The 23474-nt window shown below is 41.5% G+C and overlaps 2 protein-coding genes across 4 annotated transcripts in view; one reads left to right on the top strand and one right to left on the bottom strand.

Moving 5' to 3' along the window:
* SLC26A8 (solute carrier family 26 member 8) overlaps positions 1–9676 on the bottom strand; it is a 178911-nt gene extending 169235 nt beyond the window's left edge. The window contains exon 1 of one of the 2 annotated variants that reach the window (XM_027876188.1): positions 9591–9676. The gene's annotated coding sequence lies outside the window, so the exon portion shown is untranslated. The remainder of the gene's footprint in view (positions 1–9590) is intronic. The other variant, XM_027876187.1, reaches the window with a different exon arrangement.
* Positions 9677–17811: 8135 nt separating this feature from the next.
* The window catches only part of MAPK14 (mitogen-activated protein kinase 14), a 92310-nt gene continuing 86647 nt past the window's right edge, over positions 17812–23474 (top strand). For both annotated transcript variants that reach the window (XM_027876367.1, XM_027876368.1), the window contains exon 1: positions 17812–17983. In XM_027876367.1, the coding sequence (XP_027732168.1) occupies positions 17868–17983 (116 nt within the window). In that variant the 5' untranslated portion in view covers positions 17812–17867. The remainder of the gene's footprint in view (positions 17984–23474) is intronic.

Raw genomic sequence — 23474 nt, forward strand, 5'->3', positions numbered from 1 at the left:
AGTTCCTTGAAAGCATAATCATGTTTTTGCTTTTTTATTTATCCCTAATATACCGTACAATGCCTGGCACATGTTGTTGTTCAGTGTCTGACTCTTCTTGGCCCCATTTGGGGTTGTCTTGGCAAAGATGCTGGAGTGGTTTAACATTTCCTTCTCCAGCTCATTTTACAGATGAGGAACTGAAGCAAACAGAGTTAAGTGACTTGCCCAAGGTCACACAACTAGTAAGTGTCTGAGATTGGATTTGAACTCTGGGACTCTAGGCCCAGCATTCTATCCACTTTACCACCTAGTGGTCTTGTTGAGGATGAAGATGATGATGAATGTAATCCCAACAACACTGTAATTTCCCTGATCACACAATTATGTTCTATCTCCATGAATTTGTTTAAAGCATTTTTTAAAGTTACAGTGTTTATATTTTCAGCATCTCACCTTTTAGAGGTAATAAGTTTCATGCTGTTATTACCTATATAAAGCAGTGCTTCCTTTCATGAAGCCTAAACTTAATTATTTCAAGCTTCAGTGGCTGTTCTTTAGTTACAAGACACTAGGAGAACATGAAGAAGACTGTGTTTATCCTATTTATAGCCTTCATGATTAAAAAATTTCTACCATATTCACTCTCAGTTTTCATCTTTTCATACTGGAGTCTTCATTTTTAAAATCTCGATCTTACAAGAAACTCTTACTCCTTATATATTTTTGTGGATCTTCTCTAGAACTTCTATAGCTCCATCACATTTTTCTTGAGAGGTGGAGACTAGAACTGTTTGAGTTTTCCAGAGGATCCTATGAGTTTCTACAAGAGGAGGTAAATGTTTTAGATTTTGTTTCTAATATTCTTCCTGATGAGATATAATGGCCAGAATGATCTAGAAAAGTGGCAGCTGAGTTTCAAAGTGGGCAAGCAGAAGGTAATGAATGCAATCAGGAAATAAAATCCAAATGATACTTAAGGATGATGGGCTCTAAACTATAACTTAAGACCTAGGATCCTTATACTGTTCAGCAAAAGCTTGGGTTCCCTTGAAGCCAATGTGGTAAACAAAATATTGGGCATCATCCCAAATTGTTGGAATTGTTTTTGCTTTTTCTTTGTATACTCAGAATTAATCACAATCACTAGCACATGGTTAGTGTTTAAGAGGTGCTTGTTGATTGACCGATGATACTTTTAGAGGCAATGTGATATACTGTTACTGAAAAGTGCACTGGACTATGAATCAACATGAACCTGGGTTCGAATATCACTACAAAAGCAAACTAGCTGTGTGACCCTGGGCAATTCAAATATCTCAGGGAAAATAACTATCTCACAGGGTTTTATGAGGATCAAATGGGATGTTTGTCAAATGCTTTAAAAACCTTAAAGCATCATATAGGTGGCAGCTACTGTTTTCAGGGAAACCTGGATGGATGGATTATCCATTCTTATGTTTTTCCTTGCTCTGAAAATGTAGCAATTTTCATTTATTTATTTTTTATTTTTTTGGTGAGGCGACTGGGACTTGCCCAGGCTCACACAGCTAGTAAATCTGGGGCCAGATTTGAACTCGGGTCCTCCTGACTCCAGGGCTGGTGCTCTATCCACTGTGCCACCTAGCTGCCCCCAAATGTAGCAATTTTTAATAAATGCCACCAACTTCCACTGGTGGGAGGTTGTTTTAGTCCTTAAAGCCCATTCAGCCTAAGTTCTCAGTTGAATCATTCATCAAATAATAAATTTGTATACCTCTTGGCTGGTAAGTTCTAATTAAATAAATAAGCTCACTTTTTCCCGTTCACTGAGTGACATCTACTTTTGATCCTAGACAGCTAGAATGGATTTTTAACAACTTATAACCAATCTCCTTCCCAAATTCTCAATCTTTTCTCTCTCACCCTTTCATCACAATGTATATTCAGGGTACCTGAAGTCAAAAAGAAAAACTATTTAAGATACAAAAACAATTTTCATATTTAAAATACAAAGCAATTTTCTGATCTTTTTATTGCAGTAGATGTTAGGGAGGGTAGAAGTGAAACCATAGGATCATAGAAACAGAATTGGAAGGCACTGTTGACATCAAGTTCTACCCCCTCATTTTAGAGACTGAGGAAACAGGCACAAATAAGCTAAGTTAGTTGCCCAAGAACACACAGGCAGAGGTGGGATTTAAAATCAGGCTGTTGGACTCCCCCTGTAGCCTGGATCTTGTTCAGTTGCAAGAGTATCTTTTCCCTGACAGTTTTTCTTTCTCCTTCTGATGTCCTGTCTAGGCAGGAAAGGCAAGACAAAAGTGAAAGGATTTCTTAACCTGTACCTGTGAGTACAGCCATTACAAACCTGTGCTATATACTACATAGAAATTGTGTGGTAAATAGGTATTTATTAAATTCTAAAAACAAAAGAAAAGGGACATAACTCAAAAATATCAGATAGGATTAACTACACTCTTCTTGTGAGTTGGTGCGGTCTCTCAGAAGGACACCTTAAGTCTTTACTTATTTCATAAAAGAAAATCAAAATAGGAATATTAAACCTCAGAATACTACTGGAAGATATGCTTCCTTCAACATTCCCTCCACTTATAAATGCATAACTCAGCAAAGGCGGTACCTACACAGAAGGAAGGGAGAGACTGTCTTTCTTTTTGCTTTTACAAGTATCCCCTGGGGTGTAGGTTGTTCAGGGAAGACTAGCACCTCTGGTGTGAGGTCTGCTGAGCCCTTTTCAGGGCTGCTTTCCACCTTTGGTGTCCGTCTGATTCACTGATTCTCACCTGTGGTCCAAGAAGCTGTATCACGGCAATGGCCATACCCCCATAAACCTTTTCGGCAGTCCCGCTAAACCAGGTTGAGGATAATCAACGGGCTTCAAACCCATCAGTGAGTTGAGGGGCAGGGTATGTCTACCCCAAGCACGTGAAGACTTCCTCTGATATAATGGAAGGATAAGAACAATTTTTTTCCAATGGCCATAAAGTCAATTGAAGCAGGTGCTGTGGAGTGCTTAGAGCTCGGTTAGACATTGAAAACACCAAGGTTATCCACTGCATCCCAAACCATTGCCAGTCATCTTGACTTTTGTCTTGCCACTGGACTTTGATGACTCTGGAAGAGTGAGGCCGAGGACTTCAAGCAACTCTGACTCACTTAAATCCAATTTGTATGTCAGTCAAAAGACATCACCCATATTATTTTTACCATTTTTACTTACCTCAAAGTCCTGTGGTGACAGGCAAGTGATGAAGCAGCAGGTATGGATACACTGGGAGCTATAGTCACAAGCCTGCCCAGCCCAGGCCATGGGGTCATTGCCTCACTGGACTTACTCGGTAGTGGGATTTGGCACTGGGTACCTGAGCAGCCTTTTTTAAGGACCACATTGCTCACCTCCTGGCATGAGAAAGGGGCTAGAAAAGGTGCCCTAAAAATTTTCTGCTTCACCTAACCCTGGCCTGCTTGCCACTGCAGGCAGGGATCTCACCCTGTAGTCAAAACACAAAAAAACCACAAAAACTTTTGTAAAGATGATTCCACTCACCGGTGGCACATGGAATGCGTGCATGCTTATGGATGACACAAAATCCAGTAGATCTGAAAGACTAATAGCTCTTGTTTTGAGAGAACTTAGCAGGTATTTCATCCAAATAGCAGCCTTGAGTGAAACAAGGCTGGCAAATGAAGGCCAGCTTACCAAAGATGGAGCTGGATACATGTTTTTTTGGAGTGGCTACAGTGATAAGAAGTACCTCGAAGCTGGCATAGGTTTTGCAACCAAAACTAAAACAAGCTTATATGCCTACCAAGACTAGTGACAATGCGACTGCCACTTGCAGGAAAGTGCCACGCCACCATCCCACATTTTATGAGGACCTGGAGACTCATCATCAATGTGCCCAAAAGATGACAAGCGTATAATTCTGGGTGACTTCAATACAAGAGTAGGCAGAGACATCCTCACAGGAGTCCTTGGGAGAAATGGAGTCAGAAACAGCAACAGCAAGGGTCACTTGCTACTAAAAACATGTGCATCTCTTGACTATCTCATCACCATCACTGTCTTCCATTTACCTAAATACAATAAAACTTCATGGATGCACTGTCACAACAAACACTGGTATTTAATAGACTATGTCATTGTAAGAAAAGACAGACAGGATGTGACAGTGATATAGGTGATATGCAGTAAAGAGTACTAGATTTAACCTCTCCCAGCTAAATATTTGCATTCAACAAAACTACCAGAAGACCTAAGGTCAACAGATTAGAGCACTTCTCTCAGTTTGAACAGCTCCTTGCTAACTTGGAGGAAAAGCTGAGCCAATGCATGGTTGACAACAGTGGAGAAGAAAAGGAGTGGGCGACTTTCAGAGGTTTGGTGTACAGCACTACATTTACTCATCTGGGCCAGAATGATTGCAGACATCAAGATTAGTTTGACAAAAATGATGGGAAAATTGAGAGGCTACTAAACAAAAGACAAGAACTCCACAGAGCTTACCAGCAGGATAGTCAGTCCATCTCTAAGAAGACACAGTTTAACTCCATCAAAAGTAAAGCTCAAGAGAAACTTAGAGAGATGCAGCACTCTCGGCTCACTAAGAAAGCAGATGAAATTCAGTTTTACACTGATAGTAACAATCCAAAGTGCTTTTATGATGTCCTGAAGGCTTTTTATGGGCCAAAGACCTATGGTGCATCTCAACTACTCAGTGCTGATGGAGCCACATTGATCAGTGATAAGGATATGATCCTGGAGAGATGAGCCAAACATTTCCATACTGTCTCAACAGATCATCATCAATCAATGCTGAAGACAATGTCTGTATGTCTCAGGTTGAAGTCAATCCCTCTGTAGCTGAACTTCCAACTGAAGAAGTGGTTTTGAATGCCATTAGGCTCCTCTGCTATGGCAAAGTGCCTGGTGCTAATCTTATTCCAACTGAGATTTACAAAGCAGAGGGTCCACTGTTCATACAAAAACTGACTGAAATTTTCTGGGTTATATGTAAAGAGGACGTTATCCCCCAGGAGTTCAAGGATACCTCCATTGTCCATCTCCATAAAGGAAAAGGAAATAGGTCATCCTGTGACAGTCACGGGGGTGGGAGGGTGTCTCTCTCTTAGTCGTTGCTGGCAAGATTCTTTTTTTTAATAGTTACAATTAATTTATTTAAAAAAGATGATGGATTAGGCATCTGCAATGGTGACTTCAACTTCTGCACCTGGTTCAATGCTGATAGAAGTGATCTGTTTAACAATTTTAGAAGGACTGTTCAAATCAATAAGGTGTTTGTGGATTCTCATCTGGAATTGATCCCAAGTCTTTGAACCTTCACTGCAAGGAGTTTTTCTAGTTGTGATTCAAAGCATCTTAGTGGGCATTCGAACAAGTCCCTTCACTCTCAAGCTCTTTTCTTTGGTTCCTCTAATTAGGTCAGCCCACACTTTCTCCAGTGATTTCACCTGCTACTGGTGAGGGTAATCTGGATCCAGTGAATGGCTCCACAGGGGTCTTGCCAGTGTCTTTGAATGCCAAGGTGGTGGAGCGGCCTCCTTACTGACTTATTTCTTGGTGAGAGTGGAACAGCGACAAGTCAGGAGGAGGAGAGGTGGTGACTGCCGACTCTTGAGGTTGTAGTGCTGGTACCTTCACCAAAGAGTACTAACAAGATTCTTGCCAGAGTCCTCCTTAATAAGCTTATCTCTGACCTGGAAGATGTTCAACTACCTGAGACCTAGTGTGTCTTCAGAAAGGGCCAAAGAATAGTCAATATGGTGTTTGTGGCCCAACTGCAGGAGAAATGCCAGGAATAGAACAGAGGTCTGTACACAGCATTTGTCAATCTGACCAAGGCCTTTGATACTGTCAGTTAGGAGGACTTGTGGAAGGTCATGGCAAAAGTTGGTTGCCCAGAAAAGTTCATCAGTATTGCATGTCAGTTTCATGACAGCATACTTACCTGGGTTCTAGATAATGGACAATGCTCTCAAACTTTCCCAAGTCACCAATAGAGTGAAGCAGTGTTGCATGCTTGCTCCCATGCATTTTAGCATGATGTTTTCAGCAATGTTGTCAGACACCTTCAATGAGTATGAACATGGCATCAAAGTCAGTCACCCCCCACTGATGGTAAATTATTTAACTTGAAAAGGCTACAAGCCAAGACCAAAGTGAAGGGAGAGTATGATTTTTTGTTTGCAGATGATTGTGCACTCAATGCAACCTCTGAAGTTGAAATGTAAATGGATTTCTCTGCTGCTTGTGCTGGTTTTGGCCTAACCATTAGCACCAAGAAAACAGAGGTTCTCTACCAGCCAGCACCATACCACCCATATGTGGAACCACTGGTTGCAGTAAGTGGAGAAATTTTGAATGCCGTGAACAAGTTCACTTACCATGACAACATACCTTCCAGGGGTGTTCACACAGATGATGAGGTTGATGCACACGTTGCCAAAGCTAGCTCAATATTTGAGAGGCTCCAGAGGAAAGTGTGGGAGAGAAGAGGTATTAGACTGCCTACCAAACTAAAGGTCTACAGAGCTGTTGTGTTAACCTCTTTGTTGTATGCCTATGAAAACTGTACAGTATACTAGAGACATGCGAGGAACCTGAAAGGCTTCCCCACTTAAGTTGTCTTAGGAAGATTCTAAAGATAACCAGGCAAGATAAGGCACTGGAAACTGAGGTCCTCTCTCAAGCTAAACTGTCAAGCATTCAAACTCTAGTGAAGAGAACACAACTCCAATGGGATGGCCACATTGTTTGAATACCAAAGCTATGTTTTCCTAAAATACTATTTTACAAAGAACTCACACAAAGCAAGCACTAACACGGATGTCAGAAAAAGTGATACAAGGGCACTCTCAAGGTCTCTGAAGAACTTTGGAACTGATTGTGAGACATGGGATATAATAGCATAGGACTGCCCAGGGTGGCTTGCCTGAAACAAAGAATATGCTATACTTTATAAGCAAAGCAGAACTATAGTAGCTCAAAAGAAATGTGAGATGTGCAAATCTTCATTCCAAAAGTTTATATGGACTATTTGTGTCCAACTTGTGGTAGATCCTTCTGAACTCATATCAGTCTAATTAGCATAATTGTACACACTGTACTTTGAGCCCAACATAGTGATGACCTTTTAGTCCTCTTTGAGCGCAAAGGACAACAACCAACCAACTCACATCCCAAGGGTTTATCACAGTGCCTCAAATATAGTAAGTGTTTAATAAATGCTTGTTGACTCCAATAAGGCTACTAGGACGGAGGCAGTCTGGATAAAGCATGGGAAGTTCAGACTTAGGATAATCAGGCTCCTCTCCCTAAACATCCTATGTTCTTCTACTGGTGCATTTGCTGCTTAGCAAATAAAGAAAAAAGAAAAAGATAAGAAACTGATGAAAACTAAGCAAAATAGATTTCCTAATACCTAGCACTCCCAAAGTCAAATCTGCTAACTCCACCTCTCACTCGGCCCAATACTGTTTCTTTGTAAGCCTGGGACAGTAGCACTGGCTCATGAGTCAGAAACCCAGATTCCTGCTACCTGTGTGACCTTGAGCAAGTCATTTAAGCCTCACTTGGCTTCAGTTTCTTGATGTATAAAATGAGGAGGCTGAACTACATGGCCTCTGAGGTTTTTTTTTATCATTTTAAAATCTATTATTCTCTCTTTCTTGTGGATACAGTTTTATTTTGTCCCTCCTCCTGCCTGGTCCTGCTTCTAATTTTTCTCCTTCTCCTAGGGTCATTTTAATTACTCTCACCCTCCAGAAGTCCCTATGGCCTTAGGCCATGCCACTTTCTTTCGCTCTACCTATCCTCCCAGTATCCTATCTGCTTTAGCCTATCTCAGAGCTTATTAATATGTCTGGGGGAGCTTAGGAAGAGTTGCCACCTGGCCACAAGGGCACAGGATTTTGTCAAGTTCCATCACTCCATTAACAGAAAGAAGGTGGAATTTATGGTGACATAATCTGGTTTGGAATCTTGTCTGGGATACCTGTGTGACTTCTGGCAAAATAACACAACATACATTTGCTAAGTGCTTACTGTGTTCAGAACACTGTATTGGGTATTGGTGAAAATACTGTGTTCCCCACATCAGAAATTCCATCTCTAGACTCCTGGTACTTTTCATTGCCTGTTCCCCTGTGCCTAGAATACTCTCTCTCCTTATTTCTGCCCTATTGCTTTCTTCTAGTCTCAGCTAAAACAACCATCTTCTGTGAGAAGCCTCTCTTGACTCCTTTTAATGCTAGTGTCTGCCCTCTATTAATTACACAATTGTTCTTGTATATGTCTTGTCAAAATTGTTTTTGTGCATAATTAGACATAATTGTTTACATTCTGTCTCCCCCATTAGACTATGAGCTCCTTAAGAGCAGGGGCAGTCTTTTGCTTTTCTTTGTATCTCTACCATTTAGCACAGTGCCTAGCATATAGCAGGTTAAGAAATGCTTAACGACTGACTGACTGAAGGAGTATACAGTCATATAGGAGGATAAGATACCAATACAGAAAGCCATAACACACACAGTAAATGTATCAAAGTGGTGGAGAGCAAAGTGCTATGTGAGGTTATAGGATTTAGAACTGTAAAGGGCCTTAAGATATATACAGTTCAAACCCTTAATTTTACATATGAGGAAACTGAAGCCCAAAGCCATTAAATCACAAGCTGACAGAATTTCAGAACTGGTAGAATTCTGATAGGCCAGCAAGTCCAACTTCTACCTGGCCAAGAATTCCATATACAACATCTCTGAGAAGTGGTCATTCAGCCTCTACCTAGATGTCAAGTGATGACAAAAACCTACCTTTTCCAGAGAAGTCTTTATACTGAGAGGAAACATAAATTCTGCCCTTTGGGCCAGGCAAGACTAATACAATTCCTCTTCCACATGACAACTATCACTGAGACAACTATCACAAGGCCAGAGAGGAAAGACAGCCTTCAACCCAGATCCTCTAGTTCCCAATTTCCTGATCATTCCATCAAATAAGGAGAGGGGGAATGAGTTATCTGGGGAAATCTTCTGTAATTTTACTTCTCTGTAAAGCGAGGGGGGGTCTGAAGTATATGACTCCAAAAATCCCTTCCCCCTTCAAGAATCTATACTTGTGTTATTCCCTATGGTGTGTTTATAGAGGGCCACTTCTACCCTACATGAACTCTACCTCTCACTTTCTTGAGATCTCTGGGCCTGAGGAAGCCCAGCACCTCTTACTTCCTTCCTACAATTCCGCTCTTCTCCAGTTTCTCTTCCCTCTTTCTCTTTTCTGCTTCTCCTCTTCCCTCCTGGCTCCTCCTTTTCCCTGCTCTGCTTTTTCTCCCCGCCACCCCGTTCCATTTCTCCTCAGCACTTCCCCTACCCTCAGGCTCCGGGCCACCTCCGGCTTTGGGGGCCGGCTCGTCCCAGGCACCTCCCATCCATCTCTGTCAGGAGCCCAGCGGACGTTCGAGGAAGAAGACATGGCCCCGCCCAGGGAAAGCTCCTAATTGCAAATTAGGGCTGGGGTAGTAAGACAAGTGAGTTGGGGCCTAGACAACTCAGGCGTCCATCCTGCATTTGGGGTAACCCTGCCTACTCACCCACATCACTCCTACTTGTGCGAATGTAAGTGAAGGAGAGCAAGCCTGTGGTCCAAGAGTTGCGAGGTAGCAGCGGGTCGGGGTCGGGATGCCGATCGGCCCGCGAAGGCGCCGCCCCCAGCCCGGGAGGCTGGGATCCTGGCAGTTCCGGAGCCGTTGCGGCGGAACTCGTGCTCATTCTAAAGGCTTGAGGAGTGAAGGTGGGGAGGAGGGGTAGTGCAGCAGGGCTCCCGCACCACCGAGGTGCACTCTGACCGGGGGACGTTCTTTGCTTTTTCTCATTTGTGTTTTGCACTCAGTTGCTTAACCTCACATCTACATTCCTCAGTTCTTCACACCTGTCCTGAACCCCATCCCTTTATCTGTCTTAACTTGAACTCTTCCATTCTGAACTTCTCATCCTCAGGTCCTACCTTTTTGGCGTCCTACTCCGCACTTCGCTGTCACTTCACCTCTACTCGACACAACCTCTATTTTCCGCCTCAGTTTTACCTTTCATCTTATCACCTCCCCATCCTCTCCTTACATCGTCCGCTCACCATCTTGGGCCCTACCTTTTCATCTTCAGCCCTAACCTTACTCTTACGTTCGAAGTCTCTCACTCCATACTCCTACCTCATCAGCCCCCTTACTCCAAATTCCTACGTCATCTCCTCATCCTCATTCTCAGAATGACTGCTTTTTCAGCACCAACCTCCCTGTAACAGTCTCAGTCCTTCCTCACTTCACTCCTTCCTTTCCAACCACATTTTCAGCCCCCTTTCAAAGAACCACATTCTCATCCTTTAAACTAAAAACAATTCTCCGTACTTCTAAATCAGATTATTAGCTGTGAGCTCTCCTAGAAGAGGTGCTGCAGTGTGAGTATGCAGTGCTTGGGCATCAAGAAGAATCAAAAAAAGTATGAGGTGAAAGGAGCATTGGCACTGTAATCAGAGGTCCTGAGCTAACCACCTCTTCCGATGTTTATTACCTGTGTGACCTTGGGTATCTCACAACTTCCCTGGGTTCCTTTCCTATTCCATAGAAAAAAAAGGGGGAGTTGGATGAGATTGACCTCTATGGCCCCTTCTGCCTCTAGAATTAAGATCCTATGACCTACCTCAAAATGAAGATCCCATCACTTGCACCTAAATACCCTATTCCAGCTAGGTGGTGAAATAGATAAAGTGCCTGCCTGAAGTCAGGAAGACTTATCTTCCTGAGTTCAAATCTGGCCTCAGACACTTACTACCTTCATGACCCTGGGCAAGTCACTTAATTGTTTGCCTCAGTTCTTCATCTGTAAAATGAGCTGGAGAAGAAAATGGAAAACACTACAGTATCTTTGCCAAATATATCCCAAATGGCGTCACAAGGCAGGCAGGACTTAAATACAACAAAAACTTTACTTCCCCCTTTGGCCACACCTACTTTGGCTACACCTCCTGTCCACCAAGAATGCATTATGGGCTTCAAAGTTAACTGGTTTTATACTGTTTATCTTATTTGTTTACACATTCTATTTTAGGTAAGTAGAGAGGGCAGAATCCCTTTTACAGAGGAGGAAACTGAGTCATAGGGGGATTCAACTTCTTGCCTACTATCCTTCAGCTAGATCTCTTGATTACCAACTCTTTTCATTAACCTATAGTATATAAGTCACTATCAGTATAATTTAAAGATGACAAAAACTGAAGTAAAATCCAACATTGTTATTATCAACTCATTTTTTTCTTTAGTGCATCCTCCATGTATACTAAGTTTTTGAAGTCTACCTCAGGAGAGAAGGAGCTAGGTTGAAGAGTGGATAGGGTTCTGGACTTAAAGAATCAGGAAGAATTAAGTTCAAATATGGCCTCAGACAATTAATTAAAAGCTGTAAAAGTCACTTGACCTCTATCTGCCTGTTTTCTCATCTGAAAAATGGGGATAATAATAGCACCAACCTCACAGAGCTGTTCTGTGGATAAAATGGGATGTTTATAAAGTGCTTTGTAAACTTTAACGTACCATGGAAATGCTAGTTATTATAATCCCTGTTATTATTGTCATTATGATTAAGCCCTGGTAGATTCTGCCATGCCAAAAAGACTTTAAGCATGGTAACCACAATAGACTCTCTGCTTTCAGAGGATCAGCCTAGGTACATGTGGAGATTATTATGAGGAGGGTGGTCACTAAATCAGGGGCTCTTAACCTGGTATCTGTGAACTTCTTTTTAAAAAAAATATTGTTGACTATTTCTGTATAATTGATTTCCTTTGTAATGCTATGTATTTTATGCATTTAAAATCATTATTCTGAGAAGGGATTCATAGAATTCCCCAGAGTAACAAAAAAGCCATGACACAATGAATTTTTGGCATGACAACTATGAAATAAAGAAAAATTTAAATGACCCTCAGTTCTGTGTAGCCCTTTTCCATTTCTGCAGTGGTGGTGGCATAGTGGTAGAAAGGAGAGAAAGTAATCCTAAGAATCACAATTTTAGATCATCTAGAAACTCAGTACTCTAAATATGACATTTTTTTGCCCAATGACAGAGTTGACAAACTGCTGGGAAGTATTAAATAGTATCAATTTTGACATTTTCTCTATAAATGAAACAAGACAAAAGGAAATTGTAGTTAAGTAAAAGGATGGCTTACAGGTTCTCCTTAGAGAATCAAATAAAGGAATAGCTAAAATTTGTTTTGTCATGTGCCCAAAGGTAACAAAAAATGTTGTATATGTGGCAAACAGGAAGATTACGATGTATGGTAGGACAAAGTAGAACTATAATATTCAGCTCCATAATGGCCTAGTGATGCTGTTCAAAGACAGGAATCACTGGCCTGAGTGAATCTGAATGTGATCACAGTGAATCTGAAGCTAACACTGTCTCCAGAGCCAGGTAAGAGCTTCAGTTTGGTATGGATATGAAGGAATTCATCGGCTGAGGGTTGCCCAAGAAAGATCATCAGACTGGATAAGGAGTACTCACTTTACAAAAAGTACATAAACGGAATCCTTTCTATGAAGCATGGGACGTAAACTTTTTTTTTTTTGTACTGTAGCCCTCTTCAAATTGATAGTTTCTCAATATTACAAAAACTATGGATGGAGTCTGTATAGTTTATAGTACTGACAGCTACTTAATCCTATGGGCACTATACCTGTTTTACATAAGATATATACACACATATGCGCACACACACATCTTTCTTTATTAGCAAACTAAATAGATGATGATCTAAAACACTATTTCCTAAAGAAGTTTAGTGTATATAAACTAATTACCATAACAAGAAAGTCCAAAACTCCTAGAAACCACCTCGGGACACAAACAGTCTCTCTGCCAAATGGAGAGATTTTGGCAGCCAAATATAATACAGACTTTGAATATAAACTCATCAGTAAACCTTACTGAGGTAAATTTAAATCTAGGCTTACTTCTCTTCCAGACTTCTTCATTTCTTCTGAGGGTACTACCTATCACAAAGTGCGTGAACTCATTCCAGGTGGGAGCCACTCTGTACCCTGACATTTTGGGGTTCCCAGCAACCCCAAACTCTATCAATGTCATCTCAGGAACATTTATAGATGAAATTTAAACGGATTAAATAAGAGATATATAAGACTTTTATAAAAAATTATTTTTTCCTTTAATGACAGGGAAGTCACCACATTTTGGTTCTTATATCATAATCTTAATGGGCTACATTAACAAATGGAAACAAAACCAGAAAGAGCAGATGGAGCAAACCAAGTATATACAAAAGAGCTCCATGCTGAAGGTGACCATTTTGAGGGCACTGAGAGATTATTTCTCAAAAGTTAGTGGAGAAATCTTGTGTGTTGTTACCACTCAAAAAAGATGATAGCAAAAATAGCAATAATTACGGAATCACATATAGATTTTTTCCAACTCTACACGGTCTTTATGAGAATAATCTACACATGTATCCCATGAACCTTGATGAAGGTATGAGAAAAGGCAAGCTCTCCCAAACTATGGTCTAAAGCAGATCACATCTCTTTAAGTATACAATTGTGTGAAAGGTACAGAGAAGACAAAATCCTACTATGCTTATTGTTTGTTGACTGAAAAAAAAAGCATTTTATTTGGTAGAGCAAAATGCTACTTCAAAGTCTCTCTTCCAACAAGGTGCCCCGCCTACATATGTTAAACTCATACATTCCTTGAAAGGTGCAATTGAGTTAGCTAGGTCTACCCCTTATTATTAAAGTGAGGCCTAAAACAGAACGAGGCTTATCAAAAGTGTTTGCACAGAGTCTAAATGAAAGAGGAATCAATCTCCTATAGATGGTGAGGTCATACAAATGCCCTTGTTTACAGATGACACTGTGAAACTTCTAAAATGAGATCCATAATCACTTAAAAGAGTTTATCCTAATTACCCATGTGGAAAAATAAAGTGTGTAAAGATGCTTACTGTCCAGTTTATGATATAATAAGTTATTAGAGTAAGAGCCCATAGGTTCATCAGGGCACATATATTGGCTTTAACATACACTGCAAATGGACAATGAAATAAAAGAACTAAATACGAAGGTTGAGAGAGTTTGAGGCTAAGGGAGGAATAGTCAGACAAAGGATAGCAGTGATTATAAAAAATAAAATTGACATTTTAATTAGGTGAAATTTGCACAAGTAAAATTAATGCCATTAGGAAAAGGGAAACTGTCAACTAAAAAGAGAAAATTTTTACATCAAATATTTCTAATAAGGGCCTGACATCCAAAATATATAGTCAGCAAGAGAAATACATAAAAGCAAAAGTCATTTTCCAGGGGCAGCTAGGTGGCGCAATGGAGGACCTGAGTTCAAATCCGACCTCAGAGCAAACACTTGACACTAGCTTTGTGACCCTGGGCAAGTCACTTAACCCCAATTGCCTCAAAGAAAAAAAAAGTCATTTTCCAATAGATAAGTGGTCAAAAATTCTCAAAAGAATTGTAAACTAGTAAGAATCATATAAAAAAAGATACAATTAGCTAAAAATGAGAGAAATGTAAATCAAAAAGAACTCTTAAGTTTCACTCTATAAACAGCAAATTGGCAAAAGTGACAAAAGATGAGAATAGTAGATGTCCAAGGGGTTGTGGAAAGATAGGCACACTAAAGCATTGGTTGGAGGAGCTGTGAGGTGGTCTATTTTATGGAAAGCAATTTGGAATTATTTGTAGAAAGTGACTAAAACTTCTATATCTTTTGTTCTAGTGTTACTCCATGGTAGGCATATATACCCCAAGTAGGTCAATGACAAAAAAGAAAGACTCCATATATACCAAAATATTTATAACAGAACTCTGTGGTAGCAAAGAACTGGAAACAAAGTAGATACCCACTAACTGCAGAGTGACTAAACAAACCGTGGTAAATAATGATATATAATGAAATATTACTCACCCTTGTCATTTCCTCCTACTGGTTTTCCTGGCTTCCTTCAAATATCTACTGAAGTCCCATCTACCAGAAGACTTTCTCAACCTCTATTATTTCTAGTGCCTTTCCTCTTTAATTATTTCCCATTTATCCTGTATGTGGGTTGTTTGTTATTTGTTTGCTTTTTGTCTCCCTTATTAGATTGTGAACTGTGTCACAACCTTCATACTTAGCATAGTACCTGGCATATAGTAGGAGCTTAATAAATGTTTACTGACTGATTGTGAAAAGAAACAATGAATATAATGTCTAGAGAGAATTACATAAAAATACATAATTGATGCAAAGTAAAGTAAGCAGAAGCAGGAAAACAATTTACACAACTACAACAATGTAATGGGAAAAAAACAATTAAAACGAATGCTGAGAAAGTATAACTAATCCAAGTTGACAAAAGGAAATATGAAAAGGTAGAGGACCATAGGTGGGAAATAACTACAGATAATGTGAAAATTTTGGATGTGTTGGTTAGTTTTGCTGAACTTTTTCTCCTTTTTTTCATTTTTTTTTAAGTGTGTGTGGGAAAGGCCACGTTGGGTAATGTAAGTGATGTAAAAACTAAAGAGTTTGAAAAAATTAAAGCAGTCCAATTAGAAGAGGAAGTAGGTAGGTTACACAGTGACAATGAGAGATAAAAATGAATGCTCCAAGTGTTCCATTGGTACACATCAAGAGATATAGAGGAAGGCACTCAAAATGTCTGGTGGACTTGTGTGGAGGAATAATTGCCATCGAAATGGTGGAGCTAATACCCACATAGAAGAAACCTCAGATACAGTCAAAATTGGAAGCCTTGAAAGATCTTATTAGAGTTCTAGACTAGTAATTTTGATGGAAACTTGAATTTGGTGCTTCAAATCAAGTCAAAATATTTTATCACAGGAAACTGGATTTCTTGCAATCCTTTTTTTCTTTCACACTGCTAGTATTTTGTTTTGTTTTGTTTTTTTTGAAGCTATCTCCAAAGCATGGAACCACATCCCACACTCAAAATCCAACTGAAATGCCACCTCCTCCAGAAAGCCCTCCCTGATCACCCCAGGCCTTAAAAAATCCTTCTTTACCTCTTGGTACCTGACATAGTGCTGTTTGCAGCTCTTTCCCTCGGATTCAGTACTTGCTCCTAGAATGCAGATGGCAATCCATCCATGCTTTCTCACTATGGGGTGATTCCTGTCCATTTCTTTTTCTTTTTTTGATTAGGCAATGGCGTTAAGTGACTTGCCCAGGGTCACACAGCTAGTAAGCGGCAAGTGTCTGAGGTCGAATTTGAACTCGGGTCCTCCTGACTCTAGAGCTGGTGCTCTATCCACTGCACCACCTAGCTGCCCCTGTCCATTTTTTTACATACATTTCTCCAGAGGATCTTTCCAACTTGCCGAAGGCCTTTCCCCTAGTTCTTTCCTCCTAATCACGTACAGTTTTGCATTAAGGGCATTTATGTATTCATTCCTGTCAACCAGCCTACTCAGACTGTCAGGCTCCAGGAGGCTTGGGGGAATTCTATCGTTTTAGAATTGCAAAGCACTTCCCATGTCAACTCCATTAGGTTGTAATGTAGGCGCCTTGAAGGCAAGGGCTGTCTTCTGCCTTTTTGTATCCCCAGCGCTTGGCACAGTGCCTGGCATATAGTAGGCACTTCATAAACGTTTTCTGAATTGAATTTGATCCATACATCAGCCCCGTGGGTAGGTGCTATTGTTATCTCCGTTTTACGGAGCAGAAAACTGAGGCTGAGAGGTGAAGGGATGTGCCGGAGGGCACACAGCGCCTGGAGGCAACATCTGTATCCTGGCATCTTCGCCAGTGCCTCAAGGGATTTGATAAATGATTGTGGAACTGAGCCTTGTGGTTACTCTACCCGGGGACATCCGGGTCCCTCCGTCAAGAAGAGTCCACTTAGGCGGCAAGGCCCCGGCCGGAGCCTAGGCTGGTGCCCGCACTTGGACCGAGGCCAGCGGTTTGTCCCGGCAGAGGCTAGGCCCGCCCAGGCATGCCGGGGGGGTTGGGCGCTCGTCAATAAACGTGCACCGGGAGGACCGGGGGCCTTCGCTCCAAAACCCCCGTCTGCTTATCTTTCCCGCAGGACTGCGCCATAGGCCTCGTCCATTCCCATTCCCGCCCCGCCGAGAAACAAGTCTCAGACTCCGGGAAGGGACGCAGAAACGTCCGCGAGCTGCTTCTCGCGAGAACACGCCTCCTCCTACTCCTCCTCCTTCTCCTCCTCCTCCTTCTCCTTCTCGCCCTCCCCCTCCGGCATCCCTTGCCTTCCCCCAATACCCCGCGCGAGCAGGTTCCATATTGGGTAAAATCGGGGCTCACGGAGGACCTCCTCCGACCCACCCCGCGCGAGGCTCTCGCGAGATCACGTCCACGAGTTCCCGTCTGCGGGGGGGGTTGGGAGGAGGGGAGGAGCTCGCAGATTTGCAGGCGCTGGAGCCGCAGCTGGCGCGGGAGCTGCCGTCGGAGCCTGAGCTGCAGCCACTGCTGCAGCCGTAACCTCCAGGCGGAGAAACCGGCCCTTTCGTCACCCCCTTCCGGTCCCCCGGCCCCGGCCTTCGGGTCGCGGAGGGAAGCCACAGGAAGGCGGGCGCAGTCCCAGGTCCTTAGTGTGGGAAGCCACCCTTTGCCCGTGGCCGGGGCTCCCGGGGGTGAGCAGAGTCGCCGCGCGCCCCCGGCTGACAGCGGCTGCGGGAGCGGGGATCGGCGGGGCCGTCGCGGCTGCAGCACCTGCGGAGCGCCGGGGGACTGCGGGGGGGCCCGGCCCGGACGGGCGGGCGGGCGGGCGGAGGCGCTGGCTGGCTCCCGCTGGGCCGCCACCCCTTCGCTGCAGCCGTCGGTGGAAGATGTCTCAGGAGAGGCCTAAGTTCTACCGTCAGGAGCTGAACAAGACCATCTGGGAGGTGCCCGAGCGCTACCAGAACCTGTCCCCAGTGGGCTCAGGCGCCTATGGATCCGTGTGGTGAGTATCCCGAGTTGGAGGGTGGGACGGCGCCGGAGTTTCTAGCTTGCCTCCCAGGAACTCAGGGATGCACCAAGCGGCAGGAATTCCCCCCCCCCCCCACCTCGGATAGGGCATTGCTCCCTCCTGCATACCCTGTCCTGCACACTCTCGTGTCCCCTCTTGCACAGCCGAGCAAGATTATGACAACTCGTTCGCACGTACGTAGAGCAGTTTGCATTAGTAGGTTGGAGACCAGACGGCCCGGCTTGTCGGCTCCAGAGGGCTCTCTCTCTTCAACCCCTACCCCGTAGAGCTGCTGGGAAGATGGAAATGGGAGGTCAACTTAGTGAGGAAGTCCCACCAGCAGAATGCAAGCTCGGCCCTTTATTGATCTTTTCCAGCTTCGGCGGGTGTCCGTGGCCGTTCCACCCGCCCACGCAGTGTGTCAGATCTGGCACGGGCTACAGACAGGCCAAACATGGGGAAGCAGCCTAAGAATGGGAGAATTAATAAGACGTTGTTCTTGGGCAGCAAACCCCTCTGGGTTTTGTGCCTGATAGGGGGGAAAATCTGGTCTTTTTCGCAAACATCTGTTAATTAAATAAATCCAGTTTTCAGAAACGGACATATTTGATGAGATTTCACTTATTTGCTACCCTTCGTGCTTGAAATTATGAATACACTTCTGCAAGCCTGCTAGTTTTTAACGTTGACTGTGACCTGAGCTGGTTGGAAGCTAATTTTTTTTCTTTTTAATGAAAAGAAGGCACCTACAAGGTTGTTGTAATTTTGGAGTTCCATGGGATAATTGCAAGCATTTTAGCATTTTTTATTCGAAAGTTCTTGACAAAACATTTTCATTTGATTCCGGGAAAATGGGCACGGTGTGACATCCCTAAGATGAAATATGGCCATTAACAGTGACAGGAGTTATATTTTTGCACGATTGGGATAATATTCAATTCACTTTACCAACAATATTGTAAAAGTTCCATACCATGATGCATTTACACAGAAACTTACACAGAACAGGAGAACTTTACACAGAACTTTCCACATTCACTGCTAAGAAAACAGGTGCAAAGTGGTTTGCATCAGGAAAACAAGAAAATGGAGAAGTTTGAAAGAGGTCATTGGCTCTGATTAATTGTAATTAATTGTATAGAAATGGAATTGTATAGAAAGTATTTTACTATAACAGTTCTTCACGTAGCATAATTAAGTTTTTTAATTTGGATTCTTAAAATTGGAAAGGACTTTTGAAATTGTCTACTTCAGCCTTTCACCAGAAGCAAAGCTCCTTCTGCAGTGTTCCTAACAAATGTTCCTTCTGACCCAATTTGAACAGTTCACCATTTCACAAGGTAGTCCATTCTATTCTTCAGAAATCTTTAGGTTTAAATACGTGTTTAGCCAATGAAAAACCAAAATATCATGCCATATGATAAATTGTATACTTTAGATTTTTCATAAATCTTGGCCTGGAAATAAATAGGTGATGGTTATAGGGTTTTTTTTTTGTTTGTTTTTTAGTGTTATGTGCATATGTGATTTTAAAATTGTTTGTAACACAATTTCATACTTGCCAAATAATTTCTGTTTTTAGGAAATGTTCATCTTTGGCACACTCCTTCAACATGATTCCTGTGCTCCTTAGAGTCACATCATGAATTTCCTGTTTGGTAGAATTTGCTCAGAAACTGAGATTGTGCAATTGCATCCAATAACAGATCATATTGCATTTTCAAGCTGAAGCTGTTTAATATGTGTAGCAGATTGGACCGTACTCTACATATTTTTTTCCATTCTTTCCAAATGAAAATTTTCGTTATAAAGCAACTGGATTGAAACAATCTCTTTTACTCATCTGTATTTTCTCATTTTCAGTTTTTGTGTGTGACTATTTCTTCACTGGGTCATTTGGTCCATCTTAAGTAAATCAATCTTGATGCGTTCAATTTTTGTTCCCAACTAGGATTATTTATTAGTTGAGTGATTTTATTCGAAGTGAAGTAGTCGAATTGAACCCTGATAGATTTCTTCTTGAATGTACAGTTTGTTTTCTGAACATTAACAGTTCTGCATGAAGTAAACTATCCAGTGAGATACTCTCTTATGACAATGTGAGAATAGTAAATGGATGAATTTATTTTTGTTGTTATGAGCTATGCCTTTAAAGTAAAGAACTAAAACTTATACATGCAAAGTGTTTGGGAGCAAACTCTTCAAAACCTTCATAGTTAGTATGCCTAAGACTCTTGCAACATATTTGGAGCTCTTCTTTTGGAATTACCCCTCAAAATACATTCTTGTGAATATTTTCAGTTGTAGCAAATTTTCTTTCTTTTGAGGCTGCTAACTACAACTTTTTCATTTGTAGGCAGGTTTCTGGTGGAGTAATGTGGGTGATTAAACTGGAAAATACTGGATTTTTTTGGTCAAAAAGCCATGTACCTCTATAAAGCATTGAGACTTTTTTGTGGTTCTTAAATTGGTCCTAAAGGCAGTTTGAAAAAAGTATCTTCAATAATGTTTTGAACAGTGGTAGAAACATTGGAATAACTGTGGCATCCCTAGGTGACTACTTTGAAGGTTCATATGAATGCATAAAATTGTTGAGTGATGGGTTGTTTTTTTTTTTTGTTTGTTTTTTTTGTCATCTCATTACTTTTTGGTCACATTGTGGGTTTCTTCGAAGAAAGATTTCTTAATATATTTAAAAAAAAAGCTCATAGCAACCTGTGTAATAATTAAAGGTTGCAGATCAGAGATCAAGGAATCAAACTCAGAAATCAGAATTTTGTTTGGAGTTTTACAGAGATATTTCCATTTTGAAAGTTAAAGGGAACTGACTTGCCATTTTAAGGAACTTTCTGCTTTGTCTGTAAGGGGAAATGAAGCAAAATTGTTAAGAATGTGTTGTTGCAAAGCATTGATTTTGTGGTTTTGGGACAGAAGGGGAGAATCTTTGTGGTGAATTTAAGGAAATATAAACAGGAACTTAAATTCCTTTCCTTTCGTGGACAACTTTTCAGATCTCTTGTGGTATAATAGAGACTGGTAAGCCATTTAGTGTAGGGGCACTAAGAACCATGATACCTCATGTGTGCAAAATAGGTTTGGTAGTTGGCAGAGCACTTTGAGATCACTAGGTAGATGTTATATAAATATATAAATATTTAGCATAGAGTATAAGCAAAATTCTGGTGAAAAACAATGAACGGATCTCTAAAAGAAGGCAGTTTAGTCATGTTATGCAAGTCTTTGTATAAGTATCTCTTGCTGGTGATCCAGCATCAGTTGGTAAGAGATGTATTTTGAAGTTTTCCAGTAGATTTCCCTGCTGAGCATTACACATGTTCTTAAACAGTTCTCTTTGTGACCAGTGGGAAGATGCTGGAGCCAGGTTGTGGGTTTAGTTGGGGGCAGTAAGGCACTAGTGGGAAGTATGTTTTACATAGATGTAATAGGTATCCCTGTACTATTGGAATAGATACAATTTAGGTCAGCCGTGTTGTGTGTAAAGTGAAATTTTATAAAAATTTTGAGAAGCTGATTATATCATCAGTTTTAAAATATGAGTTCACAGAGTCATAGATATAGAGCTGGAAAGGACCTTAATGGTCATCTCATCCAACCCTTTTACTTTACAACTGAAGAAACTGAGGCCCCGAGAGGTTGAGGGACTTGTCCCAGATCACACAGGTAACAGGTCAAAGAGATGAGATTCAAATCTAGTCAAAAGATTGCCTCCGTATGCTGTGTACACTCGTTCTACGTCCTTGAGGCCCAAGTACAGAGTATATAGGTTCTTGACACACTTATACTTCCTTCCCCTTTATGCCTTTTACATGTTTGTGTTGCTCTACCCTACCCCCTTTTCCTTCCTCTCCCCCTCTCTTTTTTCTTCTTCATTTTTCTTTCCCTTCTTCTTCTTACCCCTTAGGGAGAGGGTAGGGGGCTGGCTCCTCAGTGGTACTGTGGTTGTAAACCATTTCAGCAGTTGGGCCTCAGCAGTTGTGGTGTGTCTTCCTACATCTCTTGTGTAGCATGACCCCAAGATGTCCCTCTGTGAGAAGAGAAGTTGCTGATCTCAAGCTTGGTCCCTTGTAACACAGTTATGACAGGAGCAAGCTAGTCTCATCCTTGCCACTTTGGACAGAGCTGGTGAAAGGATCAGATCACTGTGCTTGTTTAGTCATTCATTCTTGTCTGACTCTTCGTGACCCCATGGGCCATATTCCGCCAGGCCCTTCTGTCCTCCACTATCTTCCCAAATTCTGTCCGAGCAAGCTCATATTTGTTGCTTCTATGACACTATCCATCTCATCTTTTGCCATCTCCTTCTCCTTTTACCTTCAGTTTTTCCCAACATCAGGGTCTTTTCCAATGGGTCTTGTCTTCTCATTATGTGGCCAAAGTATTTAAGCTTCAGCGTCAGTATTTGTCCTTGCAATGAATAGTCAGAGTAAATTCTTTTAAGTATTGATTGATTTGATCTCCTTGCTGTCCAAGGAACTCTCGAAAGTCTTCTCCAGCTCCACAATTCAAAAGGATACTTTCAGTTCTGTGGCACTCAACTTTCCTTATAATCCAACTCTCTCAGCTGTACATTACTACTGGAAAAACCATAGCTTTGACTATACACTCCTTTGTTGTCAAAGTGATATCTTTGCTTTTAAGTATGCTGTTCAGATTTACCGTAGCTTTCCTTCCAGAGAGCAAGTGTCTTTTAATTTCCTGGCCACAGTCACTGTCTACAGTGATCTTTGAGCCCAGGAATATAAAATCTGACACTGCTTCCATTTCTTCTCCCTCTCTTTGTCAGGAAGGGATGAGACCAGATGCAATGATCTAATTTTTTTAGTGTTAAACTTCAAGCCAGTTTTTCACTCTCCTCTTTCACCCACATCGAGAGGCTTCTTCCTTTTTCACTTTCTGCCTTCAGAGTGGTATCAGTGTATCTGAGATGTTGATACTTCTCCTAGGAACCTTAATTCCAGCTTTTGATTTGTCCAGCCTGATATTTCGTGTGATGTACTCTACGTATAAGTTAAATAAATAGATGACAATATACAATCTTGTCTTCTCCTTTCACAATCTTTAACCAATCAGTTGTTCCATGGTTGGTTCTAATTTGTTTCTTGACCCTCATACAGGTTCCTCAGGAGACAAGTAAAATGATCTGGTCCTCCCATCTCTTTGAGGACTTGCCACAAATTTGTTGTGATCCACACAGTCAAAGGCGTTAATGTAGTCAGGGAAGCAAAAGGTCATCATTACTGCTTATCAAATTACCTATATTATGACTGAAGTTCATCTTCTGTCAAAATTGATGTCAGAACAGGAACGTATTGTTCAAAGACCTGAATCTTTCTAATAATCTTTAGTAATGGCGAAGTTGAAGAATTTTGTGTGTTAGAAATTTTTCAGTACAGATTTATATAAAGATGAAAATATTCTGATACTTCTCTGAATCTGTGATCTCATCAATCTGGGTATTTATAAT

The sequence above is a fragment of the Vombatus ursinus genome, unplaced genomic scaffold, assembly GCF_900497805.2.
Source record: "Vombatus ursinus unplaced genomic scaffold, bare-nosed wombat genome assembly UNPS02014811.1, whole genome shotgun sequence".
NCBI classification, from domain to species: domain Eukaryota; kingdom Metazoa; phylum Chordata; class Mammalia; order Diprotodontia; family Vombatidae; genus Vombatus; species Vombatus ursinus.